The sequence below is a fragment of the Nyctereutes procyonoides genome, unplaced genomic scaffold (genome assembly GCF_905146905.1).
Source record: "Nyctereutes procyonoides isolate TBG_1078 unplaced genomic scaffold, NYPRO_anot_genome, whole genome shotgun sequence".
Lineage (NCBI taxonomy): Eukaryota > Metazoa > Chordata > Mammalia > Carnivora > Canidae > Nyctereutes > Nyctereutes procyonoides.
In genome coordinates this window covers 2,982,123-3,004,454 of record NW_026575151.1, presented here as the reverse complement: position 1 = coordinate 3,004,454, position 22,332 = coordinate 2,982,123, and the positions used below count along the sequence as shown (strand labels likewise).

The 22,332-nt window shown below is 33.7% G+C and overlaps 1 protein-coding gene across 8 annotated transcripts in view; it reads left to right on the top strand.

Annotated features, from left to right (window-relative positions):
* PTPN13 (protein tyrosine phosphatase non-receptor type 13) overlaps nt 1–22,332 on the top strand; it is a 204,645-nt gene that overhangs the window by 145,390 nt on the left and 36,923 nt on the right. For 2 of the 8 annotated variants that reach the window (XM_055313038.1, XM_055313032.1), the window contains 12 exons: nt 931–987; nt 8,435–8,524; nt 8,810–8,917; nt 9,103–9,234; nt 12,735–13,204; nt 14,240–14,386; nt 15,749–15,842; nt 16,457–16,542; nt 17,607–17,769; nt 19,367–19,581; nt 19,700–19,798; nt 21,568–21,932. In XM_055313038.1, coding sequence (XP_055169013.1) covers nt 931–987; nt 8,435–8,524; nt 8,810–8,917; nt 9,103–9,234; nt 12,735–13,204; nt 14,240–14,386; nt 15,749–15,842; nt 16,457–16,542; nt 17,607–17,769; nt 19,367–19,581; nt 19,700–19,798; nt 21,568–21,932 — 2,026 coding nt within the window. The remainder of the gene's footprint in view (nt 1–930; nt 988–8,434; nt 8,525–8,809; nt 8,918–9,102; nt 9,235–12,734; nt 13,205–14,239; nt 14,387–15,748; nt 15,843–16,456; nt 16,543–17,606; nt 17,770–19,366; nt 19,582–19,699; nt 19,799–21,567; nt 21,933–22,332) is intronic. The other 6 variants (XM_055313035.1, XM_055313040.1, XM_055313034.1 and 3 more) reach the window with 4 other exon arrangements.

Sequence of the window (22,332 nt, the reverse complement as noted above, 5' to 3'; positions counted from 1 at the left end):
GAGTAGATATTTAAGCACAGAGGTGTAAACAACTACTCAGAATAGTCAACACGTAGGGAGACAAAAGAGAAAGAAGGACACCCTCTTCTGTTGCTGTTTTACCAAGGAATACAAGTTAACTCTCACACCAAAGTTTGAACATTTAACCCTAATTACACAAAGTTAAAAAATACTTTTTAATCTGTAGTTGGATTGAAGATCTGTGGAATAAATGAAGTCAAAAGAGAATTCTACAGTTGATATTTATAGAAAGTAACATTACTTTATTAATGTAGGCTTCCACAGCTTTCAGAGATGATACTAGCACCAATTTAAATTAATTGGTGAAAATTAGATTAAAAATTGGAGATAAAAGGCAAGATTTCACCCTAAAGGTCACTACCCTGGTATGTTAAAAATAGCCTAGTTCAATTTTTTAGAAAATAGGTTTCTAAGGAAGCCCCACCTCTTATAGACTTTAAGCTATTTTCATTAGAAATACTTTTATCTACATAAAAATCCACATATGTAGAATAGTAAATATTTCACTGGAAACCACAGATAGAATAAAACCCACTCATGAAAGAACATTTATTTTCTGCATTTGCTTTTTGATTAAGATTATTCATTCTTACTGGATGTTAAATTTTATTTTAACATTTGAACAAATGCTTTTAAAATTCATTTCAATTTCATCATTTCATATTTGACATATCAAGATGTCATTTGCCAGAAACAATACATTTGTGTTTAAATTTATTCTGCAAAACAAGCTGATATGCTTAATTTAGACATTAAAAACAGTAAATAAGCCCAGTGAGGGAAGACATTTTTCTGAGTGTAAATTTTTAAAAAGTTGCTGCCTTCATGTTTTATTGATTCTTATGAATTTATCAGAAATTACTACTAGAGTATCTGACCATTTTATAAACTGTCTAATTTATACCACAGGAATGACTTTGCATAGTTCTGGAAATCCTTCATTCCAAGTACCCTTAAAAGAAAATGGTAGGTTTATAAAATGTTTTTCCCCTCATTTCCATCGTATCTTTTCTTTTGTACCTTATGAGATAGTCTTGGACATAATACCAAAGAGTCTTCAGTTCAATACTAAGGATTTTAGGTCTTACATTGGAATCAGAGGAGAGTTGTATTTTTTCAGCACAATAGTGATATGATGAGACACGTGATTTAAACTAGATGATATACTAGAGAAATGACGAATTATAAATAAGGACATCTAGAAACCTAAGATAGTAGTTCAAATGGGAAATAATCTTGATTAAACAGTTTTAACTGAGGCAGTTATTTTAACTGCAGATGCTTGAACTGGATCTTGAGCTAAAAGGAGGAAATTCAGACAGAATGTTGTGGATAAGTGTTCCAGACCAAGGTCATAGTGTGATCAGACAGGAAGACAAGTGAGAGGATAACAGATTCAGGGAACAAGTGTCTCAGTATGGAGACACATGGGGCCAGAGAGATGCTTGAGAACTAAACAGGACTATCTCTGAGTCTTATCCTAAATGTTATACAAAGAATTTGAAGGGACACCTGGGTGGCTCAGTCGGTGGAGCATCAAACTCAGTTTCAGCTCAGGTCATGATCTCATGAGTCCTGGGATCAAGCCCACACAGGGCTCCACAATCAGCAGGAAGTCTTGAGATTTTCTTCTTCTCCCTTTGCTCCTCCTCTTACTTGTGCATGTGCGTGTGCTCTCTCCCTGTCTCTCAAATCTTTAAAAAAAAAAGTGGGTAACTCAGTCAGTTAAGCGTCTGTCTTCAGCTCAGGTCATGATCCCAGGATCCTAGGATTGAGCCCAAGTTATGTTCTCTGCTCAGTGGGGAGTCTGCTTCTCCCTTCTGCCCCTTCCCCTGCCCATGTGCTATCTCTGTCTCTCTCTCTCTCTCAAATAAGTAAAATCTTTTAAAAAAAAAAAAAGAATTTGAAAACTAAGTATTTATAATTTAAAAGGAGTCTAAGAAGTAAAATGTAGGAAGAAATTTTGTGTAGTGACTTGAGTCAGTGGATTCAAATTTTTTAGTTTAAATTATAAAATACCTTTATCTACCTTATGTTATCTAATCTTTCTAACAACTTTCATGGTACAAAGAACATTTAATTGCTGTGTATGTACAACTTTCCTCCAAAAATGTTTCAGTCTTACCTTAAGTTTAGTTCTAATTTTCCTGAGAGCCAAGGCAAAAATGAAGGTATGAGAGTGGGTTGAGCCCTATGAAACTGCAATTTTTAACTGCAGGTTAAAACTGTCAGATACCAAGTTTTGATATCAAAAACTTGTCAGATATACAAGTGCTATTTTGTATAATTATTATTTTCTAATAGAAATACCCACAGCAATTCTTCAAGAGAGGAAAATTTTTCTTGGAAGTAAAATTAAGTCAGGGGATGCCTGGGTGGCTCAGTGGTTGAGTGTCTACCTTTTGCTCAGGGTGTGATCCTGGGTCCGGAATCGAGTTCCGCATCAGACTCTGCGAGGAGCCTGCTTCTCCCTCTGCCTGTGTCTCAGTCTTCCTTTCTATGTCACTCATGAATAAATAAATAAATCTTTAAAATAAATGAATAAATAGAAGATAAATAAACAAAATTAAGTCAAAAAGTTAAAATGCACACAGTGTCTTATATACTCATAGCAAATGAAGGGTTTTTTTAATCTCTTTTTTTTTAATGTATCCTCAAAATATTTGAGGGCATATCATTAAAGAAAAAATTAGTGAACTTAAACTTGAGCTTAAGTTACTAAGACCACGTTATATAGCTTTATGATGATCAAATGCCTGACATAGACTGAGTTTAGATTACCTCTTTGCCTAAAATCTTTGCCTCAATTTAACATGTCTATAATAGTAAAAATTTTGACTAATGGTTATTGAGTGGCTTATATGTGCCACACACACTATTCTAAGCACTTTGTTTAATCCCTCATTTAATCCCCATAACAATCCTATGGGGAAGGTGCTAGTGTTATTTCCTTTTCAAAAATGAGAAACCAAAACAGAGAAGTTGAGTTGTCCAGAACGTCATGGAGCTGGCACATGCTGGAGACATGATATGAACACATGTGATCTGTTTCCAGAGCCCATACTCTAATGTACTCTTCAGACTGTGTCCTAGATAATAATGCCTGATCATTTGTAGGCATTATTTCTCCAAGCTAAACTTTTGAGAGAAGCTGGATAATAATCTATTAAAAAATGAGAACCTGAAATGTGTTTAAACCTAGGTTTGATGGAAAAGAATATGAATTTACAGTGGACACCCAATGAATGACATGTGCAGGGTAGTTGCTCTGTTTAAACCTTCAGAAACCTCATCTTCTGAGGTTAGTGCCTCCTGCTGAGGAATGTGTGGTCCCTTGCCGAGGAAGATGGCCAACCCATCTTCCTGTACCCCCATTTGGCTTACAGACAACTCAGTTTTCTTCAAAATTCTCATGGAATCTGCTCATGTAGTCCTGACTTACCACTCTGTTGAGAACCAAGTTTTCATACATGAGACCATGGCAAACACATTTTTCCAAATAAGGTAACTGAATATCCAAAAGTGGAATTACTTGACCATGAATCAAATATAGGACTTCTTATTCTAATTTCAGTGTTCTTTCTTGCTGGTAAGGATTATTAGAAGACAGAACTTAGCATCAGTTAATATTGAATTATTTATCATTTAATAAAAGAACCAACAAGTAGAATTCAATCTTAACCTTTTGTGACACTCAGGGACCCTTAAAGAATGTGAAACTTGAAAAAGATTAAATAAAAGGCATGAACCATCTAATGAAACAGAGATATGAGAAGGATTACAAACCTCAGATTAATTGTGATTTCAAAAAAAAAATAAAGTTGCTTAATATTCTTTTAAAAAAAAAAACACATGCATGCTTATAATATTTCTTCACAAGAGAGTAAAAACCAAAACTGAAAATATAGAACTGATACAAGAATTATGCAAAAAAATAGTTTACCATAAGTCAGGATTACTATATAATTGAAAAGTACCTCTTAGCTAAATTTATCAACTTTCTTCCTATCTAAACCACAAAAATGGGGTCAAACACTGGGTTCTTAAAAACAAATGCAAAATACAAAAAATCTCCAGTAAAATGGGTTTTTCAAGTAGAGAATAACCTGGTAGACACTGAAATAAGCTTTTTTCCCCAGTATTAAGACTGATTATTCTCCTTGTAGACAATCTCAAGTGCAAGTAATAAATTGGTACATAAACAAGATTTTAAAATACACTTTATTTGTCAAGGACAAATGTAATGTTAATACTAGATTTTTTCATGTAAGTCTTAAGTAGGATACATACAAAGTTGAAAGTTATAATAAAAATTGAAGTCCAAGGTGAATCCTTCACAAAAGGATTCAACAAATACAGGAATTAACCAGAAGCAAAAAATAGAGTTAACTAAATTGAGACTGAAAGGAACTTTAAAGTATATTCAAACCAAGCCTTTATATTATGTGAGTTAAATAAGTTCCAGAGATGTCATGTGGCCCCAGTTTTACTAGCTAATTAGTACTGGCACAGAAATAAAACCCCGAAGATTTTATTATTATCCCCCTTACCCTACCATTGGGTAGGTAGTATAAATATTAAAAAATACCTATCTTTGTTTTTATACCAATATGGTGCTGCTGACCCATCATCTCCAGGATTTGAAATGGATCTTCTTCCCTAGAGTGAGTGATGGATTTATCCAGAGTCTCCTCCACCTGCAGTTCAGTTCCTCATAGAATCAGTGGCAGGGAGCTGCCTACAGAAAGTGTCTATATCTATAATCAACAAAAATCAGTTTTTCTTGCAAAAAAAAATTGTTGACATGACTTTGCCCTTATCAGAAATACACTCTTATTAGGAAATTTAGTTTAATTGTAGGTACATCTATCGTTAGTATGCATATTTTGGTTGGGAACTATATATATATCCACATGAACCTTAAGGTCGATGAGAAAGGCAACATTGGAATAAATGTGTCTAACACAGAGAGCATATACATTGTTTTTCTAAATTCTACATTTAGTGACTATTCTAAAGATATATTCCAAGTAAACATTAATGGGAATGACACCAGCTGTATTACTTAAAGAAGTGGACCTTTCAAGTTGAAGCTCGTTTTCACTTTAAGATAATGATAGAATTTGCTGTGTTCATAGAGTATATTAATGGGGAGGGGGAGAGATTCTTTTAAGGATTTAGAAACATATTCCTTCAATATTAAAGCTTGTTTTTCTATAATAATAAAAATAGCTCAGAAATGTCATGGTACTTGAAATATTTAGCTGCCTTTCAGATTCATAAATTCTATTCATACCTTCCAGTTTACTTGAGTTGTCATGTACCATATAACTCAGATACTTCCTCCTCTGTCTTTTTTTTTTAACCAAAGGAAAAGTATTTTGAACATGTACATGAATAGAATATAGAATACAAATAAAAACTGGACTTGGGCACAGCACTGTCAAGTAACATGCAGCCGCACGCCATCCTTCCTTCTTTCTGGGCTCATATTAGTAATAGTAGGTTACTGTATATCAGTGGGAGGTGAGGTGGAGGACATCCCTGTTAAAAAAAGAATGGGTTCGCAAGGCTTCCCTTTCCAAAGGAATATTTATCTCCATCCTACTTAAATCTTGTACTCTAGCCAAGCTGATCTCTGACATTTCTCCAGGACCCTTTCTGCCTTCTTTCCATCCCAGCTTTTGCTAATGCCTTATATTACTATATAACCATCTTCATAATCTACTTATTAAAATCCTACCTTATTTCCTTTAAGTCTTTATTTGTGGCAGGAAGAAGCCCCTCTTACAGGCCTGACTCATGTCATCATAATGCAGCTATTTCATTGACTGTGTTAACATTTCTATTTATCAGCCAGACTAGGTCTTTGCTCTTGTAGCCTGATCTGATTCAGCTCACATTTCCTATGCAGCAGCTTTTATATATATTATCTCATTTTGCTTTCCCAAATTGCCTAGTGAGGGACTTTGACAGAAAAGTTGCTCAGTCAACATTTGAAGGATGAATGATTACTCAAATCCTATTGGCGAATCCTTGAATATAGAGAGCTTAATCTGTTGTTTCTATAAATAAATCCATAAAAATATTGCATATTTATTTTGTGTGTGTGTTTTATATACATATTCTAATGTTTACATAAGAAATATCTTCTTATACACACTTATTAGCCAAATAAGTAATATAAATAACCAATTTTCTTAGTACATACGTTGAAAATAAAATGGCATTTTTATTCTTTGAATCAATACCTTTGACTTCTAACATATACTCCTTAGACACATTAAGAATATTTATCAGTTTTATAACTGAGGGCAAAAACACTGCACAAAGCAAATGAACTTTGTCTTCATGGTGGTAATAAAAGTCTACATTTAATATTTAAGCTAACCATACCCTCTTATTCATTTCATTTTATTTATGGGTTTGTCTTGTTGTATTTTGTTGGCTTCAGCTGAAAGTTAGAGATACTTGTCTATTTTAGGATAAAAGTTTTGGATACTTAGATGATAATATTAAGCTAAGCATTAACTAATTCTTGGACTTTATGCTTATATGTGTGTGTATGTATGTATGTACATACATGTGATATGGATATGGATAACGTTCTTATGTTATCCAATGATTTTTTCTTTTTGGAATCTTACAAATTAATTGAAAATACTGAATTACTACTACTCCTATTGATTATAACTGAATTTATAATTAAGTTTTGGTCAAAAAAAAAATTAAATAGGGACATGCATACTCCAGAGAGCTAGCCAGCTTGCATTAGTGCTTGGTGTTTAAGAGATAAGTTTTATTTACTCCAGAGAGCAAGTGATTGCTGTTATTTTTTTCTGATATTAAAGTGGTTAATTTCTAAATTATGAAGTATCACATTTGCATCATTTAAGCATTAATACATGTTATGTAACAAAATTACTACCTATTTTATAACATTCATTAAATTTTAATCTATGGGTAGTCATATATTGGCAAATCTAATTTTCAAAAAGCTTCAATATGCTTAAGAATTATGTAGAGATTAATTTGAAAGTTTAGTTTACAAAAATTATCTTTCTGAGTGTATTGCATTCATCTATCACCCATCACACACAAACTAGTTTGAGCTATCAAATTATAATTGATATTAGTAAGTATAATAATCTGCTAGAGCTGCTAAAACAAGATCCCATAGACTGACTTAAACAACAGAATTTATTTTCTCACAGTTCTGAGATCAAGTCTGAGATTTAGAAGTCTGAGATCAATATTTTGGCAGCATTAATTTCTTCTGAGACCTCTCTCCTTACCGTGTAGGTGGCAGTCTTCTCCCTCTGTTTCACATGGTCTTTCCCTGGTGTGCGCATGCACCTGTCTGTATTCAAATTTCCTCTTATAAGGACACTAGTCCTACTGGATTAGAACTTGTCCTAAAGACCTCATGTTAATTATTTCTTAATCTGTCTCCAAATACAGTTAATTTCTGAGGTACTGGGAGTTAGAGTTTCAATATATAAATTTGGGGGGTAGAGAGAAAGGGACACAATCCAGCCCAAAACAGGAAGAGATGAGAGAAAGTGTGTGTGTGTCTGTGTTCACATGCTCAGATTACTAAGTAAATGAAGTAATTTTATTAACATGACAGTTAAGTGGCATATTTATTGGTTTAATTTAGGAGATATTTGTGAATGATAAACCTACTCAAAAAAAAAAAAGCCATCAGTGGAAATAAGAAAAGTAAACTCTAGTTTGATGCTAACATTCCAATCTCTTGACTAAAGGCATTTTGCTGGGAGTGTTATTAACTGTAATGTTGAACAAGTCATAAACTATTATTCCTCATCTGCAAAACTGATTTAAAATCGCTTTACCTAACTCATGAGATTGCTCCACAAATAGGAAGTAAAAGAAAGTCCTTTGAGAATGTAAATGTGCTAGCCAAGTCGTTACTAACAGGATTTTAAAATGTAAATCCATTTTTGTCTTGTTGCTGCCTTACCATACAACTTACCATAAATATTCTAAGTGGAAAATTCTTAACATAGTCAAATTCAGGAAGTCAGCTGTGATGCAACAGAAAAACAGTGTCAGAAAATGTAAGTTTAAGGTTTGGCTCTTGCCTATACTTGCTGAATAAATCTCAAACCATTTAAAATCTTGAAATTTATTTACTCATTTGTAACTGACATATACTTATTTCACAGGGAATCATTTATGAGGAAAAAATTTGATAATATCAGTGGCATGAAAATCATATATTGAACCATGTGATGATAATCAGTACTTTTGTGAACTACAAATCTCAAAATATAAGATGGTGGCATAATATGTGACCAAGTAACCTATTAATGAATTTTGTTAACATTTAAATTGGGACAAGCAGTCTCAATGTCTAAGCATTTATCTTAATATTCTATTTTTCCAATAGATGTGCTACACAAAAGATGGAGCATAGTATCTTCACCAGAAAGGGAGATCACCTTGGTGAACCTGAAGAAAGATGCCAAGTATGGTTTAGGTAAGTCACTGTGAGATCTTAAAGATATATAAGAACTCAAAAAGAAAAAGTCTATAACATAACATTGGCATTGTTGATCAAGATACTGGTTACCCACCCAGTCAGGAAATGTGAAAGATTACAAGCAAAACTTCCTCCAAATTTAACAGTCCTGTTGCACATGTTTTACCTATTTATCATATCTGATATGAGAATCTCTACACTTCTGTATATCGGACAAACTGATCATTAGTCATTGAAAGCACCAGTATCATGGAGTTGTTTTTTAAATGTGTTGTTTCACAGGATTTCAAATTATTGGTGGGGAGAAGATGGGAAGACTGGATCTAGGTGTATTTATTAGTTCAATTACCCCTGGAGGACCAGCTGACTTGGATGGATGCTTAAAGCCAGGTACATTATTTACATTTAGGTACTTTCCTAAGTACTTAAACTGACAAGTGTGAATTTGCACACATAGCAAAAGTAGAAATTGGGCAAAATAAAAATAATGAAAAATAATATTGGGCAGTGACATTTCTAACACAGCATGAATTTCTCTGTGTTTTTGAAAATAACTGGATTATCTATTTTTACAGGAGACCGTTTAATATCCGTGAATAGTGTGAGTCTAGAAGGGGTCAGCCACCATGCTGCAATTGAAATTTTGCAAAATGCACCTGAAGATGTGACACTTGTTATCTCTCAGCCAAAAGAGAAGATACCCAAAGGTAATGTTGTGGATGTTTGTTAGCTGTGTGTTCTGTTTCACTTTCACAAGAACCTCAGTATTGTGGATTGAATTAAAGCTTAAATTGGATTTAAGCAATGTTGTGGATGTTTCTTAGCTCTGTATTCTGTTTCACTTTTCAAAAGAACTTCAATATCATGGATTGGATTAAAACTCCAATTGGATTAAAGCTCCTTATTTCCTTTCTCAAAATTTAATAATATATCTCTGTTTGTTTTAATATTATGGATTAGTGTAACTTTTCATTCATCACTTTCAAGATTTTCTGTCTCATTCATTTTTAGTACTATATGCATAAAAATGGATTTGTTGTGCAAAATTTATGTCACTTAAGTGAATTTTGAGTACTTGATGCATTCCATCACTTCTTAGGGCAAATCAGAAATTCTTTACCCTAGTCTGATTAATAGAATTATGTAATAGTTATCTATAAAGTCCTATCTTGAACAAGATTATAAAAAGTAAAAGGATAAAAACATCAGAAATTTTAAAAGGACATATCATTTGTCTTATAATTCCTGCGATTAGCGTACTGTGGGAGAAAAGGCACTTGACAAAGATTAGATGACTTGAGTTTGGGCCGTGGTTGTTTTTCTTTAAGGAGGAGACAGTGATCTTGACTTTGCCTTGTCTAGCGTGCACAGAGTTGTTGTTCTGAGGCTCAAGTGGTAAGGCAGTGTTTGCAAAAGAAGCCCATGTGGCACATGCAGTGAAATGCACTGGGTGGTGAGAAGGGCTCCAAAGTCTATGGTCAGATTCTGTTCTCCACTGCTTAACACTGTATACCCTGAATAAATCACTTGAACTTGCTAAGCTTCACTATACTCATGTGTCAAATGATGAATATAGAAGTGCTTATCTTATAGGTTTTGAAAATTAAATGAGTTAATATATGTAAAGAATTAGCACATTGCCTAGTACCCATTAAGCACTTCAAATGTGACTTTTAGCTGTCATTATTAACAAGATTTTTCAAAAACATTAGAGTGCTAATTATATGCAAGTTACCTTCATCCCATAGATCCTGAAAAACCTGTAAAAGAATAGTTAAATATTAGCGAAAAACAAGTTTAGATAGTGAATTTTAGGCATAATTTCAGACAATTATGATAAAATAGAAACAACTAACATTTCATACAGTATGTTGTGACATAAATTTCTTACATTTTATACAGATAAGTTTTTGACTGTGGTTTCTTTTATTCACTAAATATTTTTATATTTATATAGAGTGTATGTATTTACAAAATATGTATATATATAAATAGTATTTTTCAGTAATCATTACTTGAACAAACACAACAAACAGAAAACACCATCACTGCCCAGAAGAACCTTATAATCTAATTGTAGTCTAGTCATCTTATGCAAAGGAAGAGGATTGCATGAAAATGTAGCATACTTCTGAGTTTCAAGCAGCCAAGACAAAAAAGTGGGGGGTGGGGGGGCCTTTTACTCACTATTTTTTAGCAAAGGAAGCATGTGAATTCAGGAGAAATTAATTTTCCCCCTAAATAAAGCTCTAAGGGACTCCCATCCTGATATTCTTTTCAATAGATATTTATAGAAAATTCATTCATTTGTTGAACAAATATTTACTGAATGCCTGTGATGTGCAAGACACAGAAACTCTGCCCTCATGGGACTTATACTTTCTCAGGGAACATATACTGAACAACCAACTAAACAAATGTTTCATTGTAACTATGATAAATATTAGGAAAAAGTCCAAGGTACTGAGACCATTCAGCAGAAAATTTTTACCCAGTGGAGGGATCAATAAACTTTTCTTTTCAGCAGACTTTCATGTGGTTATTTTATTTTTTACTATTTACTCTCAATAAAAGTTAAAGGCATGATGTTAAAGTATAGTTCTGTGCAGCTAGATTAATCTTACCATCTGTGTAGCTATATATACTATGGTGTAACTTGGAAGTAAAACTCAAAGAACCTAGAACATTACCAGTATGTACATTGGGCTATTCCTCTCAAGTATCAACCATCAAAGAGGAAGGCTTTTATTTTTCTGAATGTTTTTAAAGTTATAGAATACATACTAGTTTATTAAAATAAATCCAATTTATCTGAAAATCAATGAAGTAAAATATAAAAGTCCCCTTACCCTATTTTCTAGGGAAAGTCTTTGGTATCTATGTCATTATCTATATATTATAAATTTTTGAAAAAAAAATACTTCCTGTATGTGTGTATACACACACACGCATACATACAATTTTTTAACTAAAAATATAGTGATTGTCTATAATTTAAACATCCGTTTGCAAGTTGCACACTCTATGTTCTGAACATCCATGAATATACACCTTTTTCACATGACATTATATATCATGTCATGGGTATAACAAAATTTAATGTTTTTGTTGTATATTCAAGTTAGCTATAATTCTTTTACAAATGTTACTCCAACAAATACACTTGTATATACACCATTGGGAAATGTACATATTTCTAGAGGTTAGATACCTAGAAGTAGATTGAGTATGCACATTTAAATTTTCGACAAATGCTGTTTGCCCAAGTTTTGTTAATGTTTATAGTCAGCTGTGTAGATGTGACAGGGCTCTTTTCACACCAGCAGTGGTGGGAGAAATTATCAGTCATTCTCATTTTTGTCAGCCACATAAGTAGAAAATTTTTTAAACTGCATACCCCTGAGCAACAGTGAGAATGTCTTTTCACATGTTAATTATTTGTACTTTACTCTGAATTTCCAGTCTACATATTATACCATTGTTGCATAGGAGTTTTAAATCTTTCTTACTTCTAGAAACTCTTTGCATAATTAGGGATATTAACTCTTTGATTATTTTTTGTTATTTTTGCAAATTATTTCTCTCCAGTTGCTCATTCCTCTTTTAAATTTTTCTTGGCTTCACTTGCTAACATAAAACTTTTCATTTCTTATGAATTTACACCTGTAATTTTTTAATTCAAATCTATGATTTGTATCTTACTTAGGAAAGCTTTAAGTGGCTTTTGGTAAGAACCATATATATATATATATAAGGAATTTGGAGTTGCTTTGATAACTATTTGGAGTCCAAAAAATGCGATCTAGAAATACAATTAAAAAACAAGTAAATAAATAACCATTAATAAGGATCAAGGAGTTTTGGCAACTCAAATTATTTCTAGTTAGGGAATCAAGAAAATCCTCACAGAGAAGATTCAACTTGAAGTAGGTATTGGAGAATGGAGATGGGGAGTTCAGGCAAGGAGGGGTATGCATTTTTATAGAAAATGCAACAGGAATAACCAGAAGAGGGGGCAAAGGAAGCAGAACACACCTTTTACATTTGTCGGATTCTTATTTTGGCTCCAGGACCTGGATTGGGTGTTGTAAATATGCTACCCTGTGTAAAATCCTCCCACAATCATTAAGAAACACTGTGTAAGGATGGAAGCACAGGCATGTGTGTCACTAACTTGTTATTCTCCTTGATGGATTTTGACTTCTAGTGCCTTCTACTCCTGTGCACGTTGCCAGTGGCATGAAAAACTACATGAAGAAACCTTCCTACATGCAAGGCAATGCTATAGATTCTTCTTCTGAGGATCACCGCTGGCCACATGGTATCCCAAGACACATCTCAGAGAGCTCTTTTGGGCTGTCTGGGGGCCTGCGGGAAGGAAGCTTGAGTTCTCAGGATTCTAGGACTGAAAGTGCCAGCTTGTCACAGAGCCAGGTCAATGGTTTCTTTGCCAGCCCTGTAGGTGACCGAACCTGGCAGGAATCACAGCATGGCAGCCCTTCCCCTTCTGTGATATCCAAAACCATTGAGAAAAAGAGGAATTCTACTGACAGTAATCGAAGCAAAACTAAAAACACAGGCATTTCTGATGCAACAGATTACTCTGATCGTGGAGATTCAGACATGGATGAAGCTACTTATTCCAGCAGTCAGGATCATCATCAAACATCAAAAAAGGCATAGTTTAATTTGAATCTCTGGGTTGTGGTTTTGTTTTTGTCTTTTTTTTTTTTCATTTTCTAAAGCAAACAACAACAAATATATTACAGAGCTGAATAATCTACTATAAACTGCTTATGTTATTCTGGAAAGGAGGAATAGTTTATATGTTACTAACTGCTACTGCATTTGATGCTAACTTTCAGAGAAATTAGCAGCTTTGAATACTAACTCTAAAATGGCCATTATTCTGGGAACTTGCAACCTTATAACAGAAAGGAATGAAGTTATCTCTAAGTTGTCTCTTGCATACTTAATGTTTATACTAATAAGAGAATTTAAGATCTGAAAAAGTTGTTCCTACATAGTTTGTATAATGGGAAGTTGACTTTACTGTCAATAGCCTAAATTCTTCTGAGGTTCTGAACATATGAAAATAATAAGAACAACAACATATAAAATTGCTCATTTCCTAGAAATGATATAAATGTAAACTCACATTCACAAGCAGATTCAGAAAAGAATCTTAAGCCCTTTGTTCACCGAGGAACCAACATTCCTCATAAGAGGGTTATGCCCTTATAAATGGGGCTTTAGCTGTTGTGCCTATGTTTATATTAGATTTGTAAATATAAGCAAAGTAAACATGAGGCCTACTCATCTTAGAGGTCCAGTTGAAAGCTGCTGCTTGATATATATTGATTTTAAAAGGAAATAGAAATACTTTGTAAATGTGGGAACATAAAAAGCATTGGACAAAGATTATGTAAAAGCCAGGTTTGAACTGGGTTCTGGGCTTCCCTCTGCCTTATCTTGCTGTTTGACCTGAAGCAAGCTCTGTAATCTCTAGACCTCAATTTCCTCAACCATAAAATATAAAGATACTGGATTAGATGATCTCTGAGATGGCTTCCAGCCCTCATGATCTCTGAATTTACTCTATCCCTTAATATCTTGCTTTTCCTTAATTTTTCTTAAAAAAACATTCATCTTCCAGTAGTAATTCATTTTGACTCTAACAAAAAACCCTTTTGTTTGTTTTTCTTTGTTAAGGAATCTTCCTCCTCAGTGAATACATCCAACAAAATGAATTTTAAAACTTTTCCTTCATCACCTCCTAAACCTGGAGATATCTTTGAGGTTGAACTGGCTAAAAATGATAACAGCTTGGGGATAAGTGTCACGGTACTGTTTGACAAGGTTTTCAAATATTTTCTCTTCTCTATTTCCAGCAGCCTATTGTATGCATATTTATTAGTGTAATTATTTTACTTCAAAAGGGAAACCTGTCAAATATTTGCCAAATTAAAAATTGAATTATATCTTAAAACTTTTTTTTAAAAAAACTTGTGTGCTAGTGACTTTTTCCTGTGGTTTAAAAGAAATTAGACAAATGCTACTTAGTTAAACCCCATAGATTTCATAATGCTTAATCTGAATACAAGACTTAGAAAATATAAAATTAATAAGTATGCATTTGACAATTCTACATGAGCATGGAATAATACATTTTAACCTACATCATAAATAAATTTTAATGTGTATTTATATGTCCATTCTCTCCATAATATCTCTCTTTTTTTTTTTAAGATTTTATTTATTTATTCATAAGAGACACAGAGAGAAAGAAAGGCAGAGGGAGAAGTAGGCTCCGTGCGAGGAGCCCAGCGCAGACTCAATCCCGGGACTCCAGGGTCATTCCCTGGGCCAAAAAGGCAGGCGCTAAACCGCCAAGCCACCCAGGCATCCCACCATAATATATCTTAATTGTAAACATGATTAGTATATTAAAATTAGAGGTTCCCAAGGAACATTTGTACTTTTGAGATGGTTAAATATGAGTATAGACTATTTGATGAAAATTTTTAGATTTTTATTAATTCTAAACTATAACATTTGTAACATTTGAAGGATATTGTTAGTTAGGAAAAGCCATTTCAAAACATGGTAAAAATAGCACTATGAATATATAGAGGTCAAAAACGAAACCTAATTTTCGAGCACTTTTAAAAATACTGTAACTCTTTACCTCTTGCCCTTAACTTCTTTAGAATTTTATTATCTTCCTGTTGGGAAGGGAAATAAAAGCTGTATATCCGCAAGAGATGGAGAATCTACTCAGATCTCATTTACAGTATAACAAAACTTATCTACCAAAGCCTTTTAAAATGAAAAAGAAAAATCTGTTCCTTGACTCATAGATTTGCAAGTTGCAGTTTAGCAAATATGATTGAAGTAAATTTTTCCATGTGCTATTTTTTCTGACAGTCATGCTCCCATACTAATTTTGCTTTCTGCTTGTTCATAATGCATGATGTAGACTCACAAAGGGAGAGCAATTCATATACTCAACATATGGCATGTTGTTTTCTTAGTAAAAAGTAACTACTTTACATCTGGAAAAGTTGGCTAGAGATATTCTTGGGTTTTGAATTAATTGCATGTGCTAGTGTGGTACTGCTGCTTTGGCTGATGAATGCTTTCTAGGTCTCAGATTTGAAAGATGGAGTGTGAAATTTTTCATATGACAAAATGTTATTTTATTTGTCATTTTCCACTTAGGGAGGTGTGAATACCAGTGTAAGACACGGTGGCATTTATGTGAAAGCTGTTATTCCCAAGGGAGCAGCCGAGTCTGATGGTAGAATTCACAAAGGTAGAGTATTTGTGTGTTTACAGAAATTATACATGAGATTATTACTTCAACAAATAAACAAGAAATTGGAAAGTTGATAGAGACCTTAAAATATTCATAATACAAAATAAGAATACATGCAATTATTTTAAGACCAAAGCATGAAAAACTCGGTATCATCCCCAAAAATCTTCTTTCCAGCCTATTCTCTAGTATCAGAAAATATCTTTACAGTGTTTTAGTTTGTGTTTTGTACTTTCTAGGAAGCAAATTGCCAGAAAATAGGAAAGGAATAGTGCCCTTGTAAAAACACTGAGTTCTACATTTTTAATAAAAATTAACTAGTTTCCTCCAATCTTTCTACATTTGCAGTCAGTTTATCTTTTTTCCCCATGATTTAAGTTGATTTTATAATACATAGAATATCTTGTTCAAAATTGTATTTAAGATTAATCACAAAATTTGGAAAGAAAGTAGATACATATTAATGAAACTCTGTGACATGATTTTTTCCAGAATTTGTCTGAGTCTCTCTTCAAACAAATTAATATAAAACAATGCCACAAGATATTTAAAAACATATAGAATCTTTATCTTATCATTTGCTTTTTTCAAAATTACTGCCTAATTTATAGGTGATCGTGTTCTTGCCGTCAATGGAGTTAGTCTAGAAGGAGCTACCCATAAGCAAGCTGTGGAAACACTGAGAAATACAGGACAGGTAATAATAGCTCATCATACCAAGCTTTTAAGATATGTTGGAAGAACATAATGTGTGAATAATATCTCACTGAGGTCTCCAGATTTGCTAGTCAAGAAACCAAGCCTGATTCACATAAATGTTCTGGTATTTTCTTTTCCTTCAAATTCGGAAGCAAATATGACAGAGGATTTTCACTGAGGAAACTTGTCTTTCTATATCACATTTAGCTCAAATATTACCAAATCTGACAGGAGGAAAGGTGGAGGTTGCATTTCTTTTTAATTTTTTGTAAACATCTACAAATATCTAGTGATTTTCACTTCTAGTCATTTTTCAGCCCAAAGGCTAAATTATTTTCTGAAGTTTACCAAATTATTTGTAATGGTCTGTTTATTGTAGTATAGTGGTGATTCTATTCTAGTGTCCAAATCTCTTATAACGAGTTTATGTTATTTCTAGTAGAGAATTTTTTTAGGGGTGGGGGGAGGGATAGAGAGAATCTTAAGCAGGCTCCACACCCAGCATGGAGCCCAATGTGGGACTCATCTCACAACCCTGAGATCATGACCTGAGCTGAAATCAAGAGTCAGACTCTTAACTGATTGAGCCACACAGGCATGCCAAGAAATTTTTTTATTTAAATTAAATTAATTAACATATAATGTATGTTAGGGGTAATTAACATATAATGTATGTTAGGGTATGTTAGGTAGAGGTCAGTGATTCATCAGTCTTAATATAATACCCAGTGCTCATTACATCACATGCCCTCCTTAATGTCCATTACCCAGTTACCCCATCACCCCACCCCATTCCTCTCCAGCAATCCTCAGTTTGTTTCCTATGATTAAGAGTCTCATATGGTTTTCTTTTGAATTATTTATTTTTTTATACAGAAAAATAAAAAAACCTTGATTTTGAAATTTTCAATTCTTTGTTTTTTTTATTTTTTTCTTCCTCTATATTTTGGTGGACTAGGTAGTTACTATAATGATTTTATACTGTCAACTATACAAAGTCCAAAAAAAATTTATCTATTTTATTATAATTCTTCTTAATGAAATGCTATTCCGTTTGTCCAGGTGGTTCATCTGTTATTAGAAAAGGGGCAGTCTCCAGGAACATCCAAAGAACATGTTCCCATGACCTCACAGTACACCCTTCCAGATCCAGATTCCCAAGGTCAAGACCCAGACAAAATGAAGAAAATGATTCATGTCAAAGACTACAGCTTTGTCACTGAAGGTCAGGCCTTGAGCAACTGTCATCTCACCTTTAACTTCTTTGTGACTTAGTCAAAATTTAATTTTTATATGTTGGATCATAATTCATGCCTGTGTCTCTCTAATTACTCTTGTCGGCTATAAATGATCTGATGGATTGGGACACCTAAGTGGCTCATTGGTTGAGCATCTGCCTTTGGTTCAGGGCGTGATCCTGGTCCAGAGATTGAGTCCCACATCGGGCTCCCTGCGAAAGAAGGGACATAGCTATTCTGTCTATGTCTCTGCCTCTCTCTGTGTCTCTCATGAATAAATAAATAAATAAAATATTTTTAAAAATAATAATCTGATGGAGCACTATACCAGTTTTTTTAAAAGATACATATTTGTACCTCTTAGAGGCTGGAAGACCTTGAATAATGAAGTCCTATATAAAACAAATTATAGTCACATAATAATGCTTTAAATAGTTACAAAATTCAAATGAAATTTTCCAGGGAAAAAAATAAATATAAATAATTGCTGAGAATGACTTCAAACCCCTGTGAAACCTTGACTCTTAACATTTTCTATATTTTCTATATTTTTGTTTAATTTTATGGACTTGTCAAGCTAACCCTTGGCAGAAGTTCACCTTATAGTTCCCAAATAGTAGTCTTTCTTAAAAACTTTGCAGACCCTTGAACATGCCACTGTCATGGTGGTAGTAAAAAAAGAGAATTAAGAATGATGTAGTGCTAAGTTTTTCATAAGGCTAAAAGCTTTCATAATACAGAAAAGTACCCTTTATTCTGAAATTCCATATATCTCACTTTATTTAAGGGGCATAAGTGTCCTTTATAAGTGATGGTGGTGGTATATAGTCAATTGTTTTGTCTTTTATTTTAAATCTTTATTTGATTACCAAATGTTAGTTACCTAATGTTAGTACTTCTGAATTAGTCACAAAAATAAGAAGAAATAGCCTAGCCTGTATTATTTTATCTGATTATGAAAATAAAATTAGCATACCCACTTTATCTCACTGGCTGGTATCCTTTATTTTTTCCATCACTCCTTTTTTAAATGTGTTTTTTCATTCTTTTATTATTATTCTTTCAGTTTCTTTTGTTGATGAGAATTTTTTAATAATGCCATTGCAATTTACTGGAGTAAATTATACCTCACTAAAACATTAGAATGTCAACTTACTTTCCCCTACTTCCTCTAGCATTTGTTGTGCTCTTTTTACCATCTTTCCCCCATTGTTTACCTGAATTTCCCTCATTCTTCTCCTTCCTGGGATTTTTCTCTCTTTTTTTATGTTATTCCACAGTCTTTTAAAACACGTGAGATTAAAGCATAATTTTATTTTCAGAACCCTGATATTAAAATCCTCTCTTCTGTTCAAGTAGCTTAGTTCATACAGCTGAGTTTATTAAGTTTTCTTAATGACAGAGAGTATGAAGTAGAACCCCTTGCATACAGAATAAAAGTACAATAAGAGCTTCTAAAACTGTAAATATTCTGAGAAAATGGGCTTTTTTAAGATGTGCCTTAAAGTATATGTGTTTGTATGTTGATATGTGTACATAGCATGCTAAGAATATTTAAATTTTTTATATCTTTTCTTTCTCCAGAGAATACATTTGAGGTAAAATTGTTTAAAAATAGCTCAGGCCTAGGATTCAGTTTTTCTCGAGAAGATAGTCTTATTCCTGAACAAATGAATGCCAGCATAGTAAGGGTTAAGAAACTCTTTCCTGGACAGCCAGCAGCAGAAAGTGGAAAAATTGATGTGGGAGATGTTATCTTAAAAGTGAATGGAGCCTCTTTGAAAGGACTATCTCAACAGGTGAGCCCCCCTAGGTGTTGAATGCAGCACTTTTAATAATGAGATGGGTTGGCCTTTCATAATGATTTCATAATGCTGGCTTAACAGTATCTTCATTTGTCATTCATGGTACTCCTAGGAAGTCATATCTGCTCTCAGGGGAACATCTCCAGAAGTATCCTTGCTTCTCTGTAGACCTTCACCTGGTGTGCTACCAGAAATTGACCCTGCTCTTTTGGTGAGATCTATGAAAAGTAATTCATATTTTTATAGAATAGCAATTGAGTGATTAATTCAGCTATATTGATTTCATCATTGATTGATCTCCTGGGTTTTATCCTACTTTATTCTTTAGCTAGGAGTATCTTGTGTGTGCCCCTTAGCCTCTGAGTGCATTCTACATTTGTAATGTAGAGTAATTTGATTCACTTTCTTTTCTTTCCAATTCTAGAATTCTAGAATTTTAGGAGTTTGTTTTCTAAGCATAAATAGGAAAAGATACAAAATAATGGTCACTTTTGTCCATTTCTTCATTGAACCAGAGTGGGAAGCATAATTCTCACTGTGAGCTAGTTTAAATAAAAATGAAAATTATTTAAGATTTTTTTCCTTTATTTTTAATAATGGAAATCACAGAGTATGTAATATATTTGTCCATTTCCCTTTCTTATGTCAAGGAATAGCTAAAGGTTCCAAAGTCTATGGTTATTTACAAATTACAAACTAATAGGTAGGAATCCATACACAGTTGAATAATAATATTATTATTGAAGAAAGACAGCTTTTGTCCTGTCTACCTAAAAGAGCATTCCATTAACAATAAACATGACCCCCAGGATGTGAAAGGCAAGAGTAACTAGCCCCAGAAACTTTGGCCTTTATATCACAGTGGTGCGGTGGATAGCGTTAGGATTAAGAGGAAAATATCATTTCTGAAGGTGTATTGTAAACAGCATTTTATGAGACTGCATTGATTTTGAGCACCGGATAGGAAGAATTGAGTGGAACTCTCTTAATGAGTATGTAAATTGATATAATCTTTCCAGAAAGCAATCTGGAAATATTTAACAAGGCTTTTTAAAACATCCTGCATGCTGATTACTAAACAGAAAATTACAAGGAAGTAATGAGAAACTGAGGTGAAGCTTCTTTCTGGAAAGGTAGGGCCATCTGTGGGATCCTTACACAGTTCTATGCAAATTTTTTTTCAAAGCGTATTTAAGGACTTCAGAAAATACTCATGACAGAAACCTGGCTGGCTCAGCCAGTGGAGCATGCAACTCTTGATCTCAAGAGTTGTGAGTTTGACCCCTCATTTGGTATAGAGATTACTTCAAAATAAAATCTTCAAAAAAAAAAATAGGATACAAAGTACAATATGTACTATAATTCTGCTTTAAAGTATGTTATACAAAAAAATAAAAAATTAAGTATGTTATACAATATTAAGTTATTTTTATATATGATAATTACATATGGTTTTTCTAATGAGCATAAATTACCTTTATTAAAAAATAATTGAATGTTTTTAAAATATTTTATTTATTTATTCATGACAGACACAGAGAGAGAGAGAGAGAGGCAGAGACACAGGCAGAGGGAGAAGCAGGCTCCAGGCAGGGAGCCTGACATGGGACTCAGTCCCAGGTCTCCAGGATCATACCCCGGGCTGAAGGCGGCGTTAAATTGCCGGGCCACTGGAGCTGCCCTAACTGAATATTTTAATAGAAGGTGCACCTGCATGGCTCAGTCAGTTAAGCATCTGAGGATCCTGGGATCAAGCCCCACATGGGCTCCCTGCTCATTGGAGAATCTGTTTCTCCCTCTCCCCCGCCCCTACTCATGTTCTCTTGCTATCTCTCTCTCTCTCTCTCTCTCAAAGAAATAAATAAAATCTTAAAAAAAAAGAAAGAAAGAAAGTGCTGTTGTTCAACATGTTGCTTTTCAATTATTCTAAAGTTAATATAAGTTGTCACACTCCGATCTCTTTAAATATGTCCATTACAGACCCCATTGCACTCTCCAGCACAAGTAATTCCAAACAACAGTAAAGACTCTTCTCAACCAACATGTGTGGAGCAAGGCACCAGCTCAGATGAAAATGAAATGTATGACAAAAGCAAGAAACAATGCACATCCCCATCCAGGAGAAACAGTTATAGTGACAGTAGTGGGAGTGGAGAAGAAGACTTAGTGAAAGCTCTAACAAAGATACCAAATATGAGCTGGAGTTCATCTTTGCATCAGACTCTAAGCAACGTGGTATCACAGGCACAAAGTCAACATGAAGCACCTAAGAGTCAAGAAGATACCATTTGTACCATGTTTTACTATCCTCAGGAAATACCCAGTAAACCAGAACTTGAGGACAGGTATTGTCAATAGTATGTGTAGCACTCAAAGCATCTGGTTATTACTAGCAATGGGAGCAGCAACCTACATTTCTCTAAGAATGAAATATGTCTATGTGTGAACAAACTTCAGTAATCAGACAGATGATGACCGTATTAGATATCTAGTTATTGTGACTAACCTCTCTAAGCTGTCTAACCATTCGACCTGAGACTTGCTGCTCTCTTGAGCATATTTAGTTGCAGTTGGGAAAGTTGTTTACATTTCACCATCATTCATATTACTTAAAAGAAAGAGAAGGGACCTATATAGATAGTGATGGGGCAGGAGAGTAGGGAGTACAAAGATAAATGGAAGTGGTTGGAAGGAAGGAGACACAGGTAAAATAATGGAACTGCAGAAGACAGGGAAAGATGATTG